Below are 6,929 nucleotides of genomic sequence, written 5' to 3' on the forward strand. Positions count from 1 at the left end.
GGGCTGCCAATCTTTATAACAGGATGGGTTCACTGTTTGATGTTCCCTTGGTGAGTTCACTTCCAGTTATGATGCACAGAGTCAGAAGCTGCCAAAGGTAAAGCGTGTGTCACACATACCAACCAGCAATCACGAAAGGAATTAGTGAAACTGATTCATTTATGGATAAATATGGATCTTGAATCAAGATTATAGGCAGAAGGGATGTGACAAGGAGCTGAGGAAGATTAAGTGGCCTGAACTAAATTTTAAGGAGGTTTAGATGGAGGTTTTGTTCATCTGTCACTGTTCTATTATCTGTTTTTTCAGACCAGGACAGTGCAGTGCTAGTTCATTCCATATTTCTCTTCATGTGTGTCCTGGTGATCACATCTAAAAACATGGTCTTTATATGAAGAATCTTAGGTTCTCACAGTGGTGATTATGAAAAGTTCCATTATCTGGGCTATAATGCTGTGTACTGTGTTGAAAGTCAGCCAATATTTTGGAGGAACATGTCACCCCATCTTGAGAGTCAAATAAACCGAACAAGAAGCCAGCAAGACGTATAGCCAGCAGCTCAAAAGATGTAGTGACATATTCCTCCAAAATATTGGTTTACTTTCAGTGGACTACTCAGTGTTACATCCCAGAAGACAGTTAGTGCAATGAGAACTGGATGGGAAAAATGAAGAGTTCAGAGAAAACCTGTCCAAATACCAAATTTTCTACCACAAATCCTATGTGACCTGACCTGGGATGGAGCTTGGGTGTCTGCAATGCAAAGCTGATGACTAACCACCTCAGCTATGGTACAGCCCAAGAAGTGTTAAAATCTTAAATTTCTCAACAAAGTGAGTTTGGTAATGTATCTGGAATTAATAAAAACTAGGAAACTGAATCCAAATATATTATTTATCCTTATTTTGACCTGCATTACTCCCTAAATTTATTAACATATTTTAATTTTTGTGTTTTATGAAAAAAGATATTTGTGTACTGCCAGAATATGGGTCATGTATGAAACTATCAACTCCATGTTTTGAATCCACAATGAGCAGTCTTCTGGCCAAAATTGAGTTCTTATAACAACATTTGTTTCAAGTAGATTCTAAAGGGTTCTGATGATGGTGTATAACACCCAGAATTACTGCGTTTTTGGACTTTTTCTATTGTCTGGTATTCTAAAAAAAAAAAACTGGAGAACACAATGTTTCAGAAACTGGATTTGTTTCCATCCTCAGATAAGGGGGACAGACACCTACTAGATCCAGTTTCTGAAACGATGTGTTCTCTAGGTTTTTTAGAATACTGGACTATGGACAATGTCCAAAAATCCAATAATTCTGAATATTTGTCTCACTGTTTTAAATTCAGCTACATTGAGGGGGCATAAGAGATTCATTGACCCCACATCCAGCTGCCTCTTTTATAAACATTTCATTGAATCATACATTAAATATTTTAATACATATCCAACACATTACTGATTATACATACATAAACTTTTCTACTACAGTGATAATTCATGAATCAGTTCATTTAACCCTTTATTGTAAGCATAATGAAGCCCTTTCAGAATGCCATAACTAAGCTTATTAAGGTCCACAAGAAAAGCATCATTAGAATATCATTTCATATACACCATGAAGCACATTCAAAGTTCTTCACAAAAATTCTAACTTGTTTACTAATTTAACAGCTTGCTATAATATGGTGTCAAAATATATTCATCTTGACAAACACACAGGCATTGTTGAGAAGTGCAAAATATCATTTTGTATGCACTATATATGGATTTTGTGTTTCATAGTTAAATTATACAATCACCTAAAAAGTTACATTCTTCATCTAATAAGTGAATTACATCACATCCTCAGCTCCAGTAATACAACTTTTTCTCACAATAATCAGAATTACCAGCATCTTAAAATCAGTACATGCAGAGTGCAGGAAATGTTTGGTGATACTTATTCATTTCAGATTTTTATAAAAAGATAAAGTTGTCCCTGTGCTTAATTAATCACCATATCATGAAGACCCATGGGAGAGTGAAGGTGTAGCTCCATGCATCCTTAACCTCAGAACTACAAAGAGGAGAATGGTGAGCTTTATGTAACAGCCATTTTATCCCTGGGAAAAGGGTCCCCAATATCCACTGAAGAGCAGGCATGGTGTGTTCTAGAGCCAGTATGGATGTTGTGGAAGAAAAAATCTCATGCCTGTGCCATGAATTGAATGCCAATTCCTTGGTTGTCCAGCCCACAACCCAGTGACTATACTGACTGAGGTGTCCTGGCCCCTTATATATATTTTTGTATATATAAGTACATATTAACAATGTACACATTAATGTAATAAATACCTACAGTAAGCACTTTCGTTCCTTAATACATTGTTTCTCAAACAGTGGGCCATGACCATCCAGGGTGTTACAACTTACTGCAATCAGGGTCACTCAAGAATTATTTACATTGTGCTTGCATCCATGCATACTTCTAGCAAGTTAGCAAGATTTAACATAGTGCTTTTAGAGGAGTTCTATTTCATTAATCCCAGTGACATCAGTACCTTTAACTGTGGGCAGTCATATACATTTATGTATTATTTTAGGTCACAGTCTGAGTACCTATGCCTTAATAGATTTCAAAACTTTAGAAAGCTAGGAAATGCAGTGGAAAAAAAAAGTTTGAAATCACACTATTAGTTGTTTTAAAAGGCTGGGCCCTAGAACTAATTTTTATGTTTACAGAATATTTTCAATTTCTATATTAAATCTTGCTGACTTGCTAGAAGTATGCATGGATGCAAGCACAAAAAATAAAAAAGTATATTTTCAATTAAAAAAAAAAAATATAATAATGCAATTTCAAATATATTTTAGCAAAAATATCATCTTTTCTCAAATTTCCTGACGATGTGACAGGATCAAGCATTAAGTAGGACTGGAAAGTATTTACCATTTAGGGATTAGAAGCTCAGAATATTAATGTGATCACCTGAAGAGACAGACAATTTTTAATTCATTTTGCTGCCACAATAGAATGACAAAATATGTCTCTATAAGCTTCATTCTCTTATAAAAAAAGATTGAGGTGTGCCTTGTGTGAAAGTGAAACAAGTCATTTTTACACATGGTTCTCTTTAAGAAAGCGGAAATCACGGTAAGAATTTTTCAAAATACGTAATAATTCTGTTATATAAATACCCACAGATGTTTCATAGGCCAGTTGGTTCAGGTGTCACAGGAACGGTGGACTATGGCAGAAGCCACGGAACTGAATTAATAAGTACAAAAATATAATTTTATATATGGCCATAGAAAGTATAGTACTTGTCAGAATTGAATGTCCACCCAACAGAGAATATTACATGTGAAATTATCATAAGGGGAGATGGGATAGCTCAGTTGGTATAGCAATTAGACTACAGGCCAGATGACTGAGAAATCATGGTTCAATTTCTGGCATGGGAAAGAGAATGTTTCCCTTTCCTACAGTTCCAGACCAGCTGAGGGACCCAACCAGCTTCCTATCCAGTGTGTACTGGTGGTCATTTCCCCAGGGGTAAAGTAGTTAGGCAAGAAGGTGACATCTCACCACCATATTGTGCAGAGGTTAAGAATGCATCAAACTGTACCTCCACTCACTCATCCATCTTCATGGAATGATGCTCAATTAAGGATATATGCTGTATCTTTTTTACCTTTATCTAATTATCATAATCATTATATATGAGGTATAAGAAAACTCTTACCTTACTCTTGTACTTAAATATATTAATTCTTCCAAGACCTACATAAAAGTGGTATAAAAATTAAGTCTACTGCACAAATCTTGTCATTTATTTTCATATAATTTGGGATGTGTATGAACTATGAGGATTTATTAATCGTTTTTGGACATGTAAATATTACTGTTGCAGAAGTTACAGCAAAACAAGGCAAAATGAGATTCCTGCTAAAAACAGTATATAAACCTTACAAAGGCATCTACAGTCTTCAGAAGTGTATATTTCCCAGTCCTTCAGTCTTCAAAGGATGGAGATACTTATGCCATTATTGTGCGCAAAACTTCCCTTTTCATGCTGCCAGATAATTTTATATGATAACCTCTTGTTGGATGCTACCCTCTACTGTGGCCAGGTTCATCCATTTTTGAAGATGAAAAAAGTTTATCAGTCTCTCTCTGCATACTTATACATGCCTAATAACAGAAATATATGCGTGGAATTGTGCATATACAGGTACATCTCAAAAAGCAAAATAATTCAAAGTATCCATAATGATTATCACAAATGGAAAAGTCATAATGAATCCATTCAGAATCAATTTACTAGGCACAGTATTATGTAGTTATTCCATAATATAAATGCAAATATACTGACTCTCATACATAATGAATGATCTGAGAAGTAACTACACAGCACCCTCATCAGTTGGACTAAGCTTCAGATCAGATTTATGAAGTTCCAAAATGTTGTATGTTGCCACACATTCCAGTATATGTATCTAGCAACATGTGTTATGGCATCCTTCACATTCTGTGACCAGTCATCAGGGAATATGGAAAACTAGAGTGGGAGGTATAGACAGAAACCTTCCTTGGATGATGGCAGTATACTGTGTCACTACTGCATGCATATTCATTAAAATTACAACTGCAGTGATAGCTTGAAAAGTTTGTTATGAAATGCATGAATTTAAATTATGATAATTTTGACTTATAAGCATTCTTTTATTGAGTCCCCTCTCCTCTCAGTTATCATGAATTTTCAAGACTGTAATACCATACATCTGTACTTCCACTATTTTCAACATATGTAACTATAAAACTCATTATGCTTACACACATTACGATAAGTACAAATAACAAAAGCAAGGTTTCTTTAGAGATACAGCTTATGTTGTCTGGGTTTATCTGCAAATAATGTTACTCTCGACCAGATGTTAGCAGCATCTCATCTTCAGGCAGAGGTTGCCTCTTGAATCTAGGTTCAGTTACAAGGTACATCACAAGACCAGCAAATGCAACCAGCAGTACTCCAATAAAGTTTATCAAAATTCCCTCAGCAGGCAGTTTAGCATAATTCCTGTGGATTAAAAATATACGATTTAACATATTCATCACACTTAAAATGTTTATTAAACAGGAACTTCAAAATTCCCAGTCATTTACTTCCTTTATAATAAAACATTAATTTATATTAAATATATCAACTGAAATATTCAATGAGTAATTTCCCCCTGCCAGTGTAATCTCAGTAGATGACTTATCTTTGCTGTATTAGTAAATCAATTATGTGAACATGTCTGCTAGAAGAGCAGACTTTTAACCTCTTTATACCCTATATAAAAATGGAATCCACAATAAAACCAATCGATTTCATGCTGCCAGCACTTTGTTGTCTTACATTCTACAAAAATATTTGAAAAAAGCTGCATATTTTTCAGAGATCTGATGTGTATCATTTGAAACCCCCATACCAAGTTCCATTTCCACCGTACAAGTTCATACATCAGTCATATTGTTATCACCAGTTGTAGCAAATTAAAAAGTTCAAGATTTGAGTGTCCTCCTTGCAGAATGTTCATTTCACGAAAATTTGTCAACTCAGTTTAAAGATTACAGGTGAACATGCAGATAGAAGGGTGATCTCACAAGCCTGCTTTCTTTCCTTAAGAAAAATAGGCAAATAAGAGTCTTATCTACCATGTAAGTAGTAGGCATCATGCTGTACTCACGTATTTAAAGTCCATAAAACTTTCTCTGTTAAACCTAGAAGAGCAGCTATCACAGCTGCAATGAAGCCTGCGAGACCAAAGAACACATGTACAGGCATGTATGTTGCTCGTAGAGGTGACTGAAGCCCAGGGAAGAAGAATGTGACAAATCCAGAAGCCCACTATGATGTCATAAAACCACGACATAACAATTTGAGTCACTATGCATTTGTTACAATTACTTCATGTCTGAGTTTGAAGTCTGTCAATGAATTTATATATTTCAAGTCTTACCCTACATGAAATCATTGGATTCAGACATGTTACTAACCATTTCCATGCTACAGATATGCATGTATGTTCTCTGATATGTTATGTTAGGTTAATTTTGGATAGGTTACAGACACAGGTTCTTTGATGTTCTTAATTCTAAATTAACCCAAAACATCTGCACAGCAAAGGTTAAATATTACACCTTCGAAGGTGAGTATAAAAGTTAAGAGTGTCGGTGCATAAGCTTCCAAACGTGAGAATTTCATTAAGTTTCTTAAGGAAATGGAAAGACAGAAGTTACAAGAATTTTCAATGAACCATAATTCATTCACTCAGCATAGGTTGGAATTTTACTTCATGATGGACTAGTGTTCTAGTTCTTCATAGATCCTGTCCTTTATGTTAACAATTTTATCTTCTGTTGAGCCGTGAATATTCATAACAATGATATCACATCAGTGACCTTTTAGTATCATATATGATATCCTATCACTGATAAATTCTACCCTCTTAACAGCTGATATGATTCTCTTATGTAAGTAAAAACCTGTACCTAATTCATGATTTTCATTCCCCTTTCCATAGAAAAATGAATCTACTGGGTGATAATATAGATACCATAAAGAAGAACACACAAACTTTAATTGACGCAAGTAAGGAGGTGGGTCTAGAAGTAAACACAGAGAAAACTAAGTATATGTTGCTCTTTCATCACCAAAATGCAGCGCAAAATCATGACATAAAGATAGGGAACAGATGTTTTGAAAATGTGGCACAGTTCAGATATTTGGGAACAATGATAACAGATCAAAACCTGATTCAGGAGGAAATTAAGAGGAGACTGAACTCGGGTAATGCTTGCTACCATTCAGTCCAGAACCTTTTGTCTTCTAGTCTGCTGTCCAAAAACATAATGATTAGAATATACAAAACTATAATTTTGCCTGTGGTTCTG

At 34.9% G+C, this 6,929-nt stretch overlaps 1 protein-coding gene across 8 annotated transcripts in view; it reads right to left on the reverse strand.

Moving 5' to 3' along the window:
* Positions 1 to 1,430: 1,430 nt before the first annotated feature.
* Positions 1,431 to 6,929, reverse strand: part of LOC111865223 (cytochrome b561) — a 57,113-nt gene continuing 51,614 nt past the window's right edge. For all 8 annotated transcript variants that reach the window (XM_023853100.2, XM_023853099.1, XM_023853098.2 and 5 more), the window contains 2 exons: positions 5,723 to 5,883; positions 1,431 to 5,070 (listed from right to left, as the gene is read on the reverse strand). In XM_023853100.2, the coding sequence (XP_023708868.1) occupies positions 4,911 to 5,070; positions 5,723 to 5,883 (321 nt within the window). In that variant the 3' untranslated portion in view covers positions 1,431 to 4,910. The remainder of the gene's footprint in view (positions 5,071 to 5,722; positions 5,884 to 6,929) is intronic.

This window comes from Cryptotermes secundus, unplaced genomic scaffold, assembly GCF_002891405.2.
Source record: "Cryptotermes secundus unplaced genomic scaffold, Csec_1.0 scaffold614, whole genome shotgun sequence".
Taxonomy (NCBI): Eukaryota; Metazoa; Arthropoda; class Insecta; order Blattodea; family Kalotermitidae; genus Cryptotermes; species Cryptotermes secundus.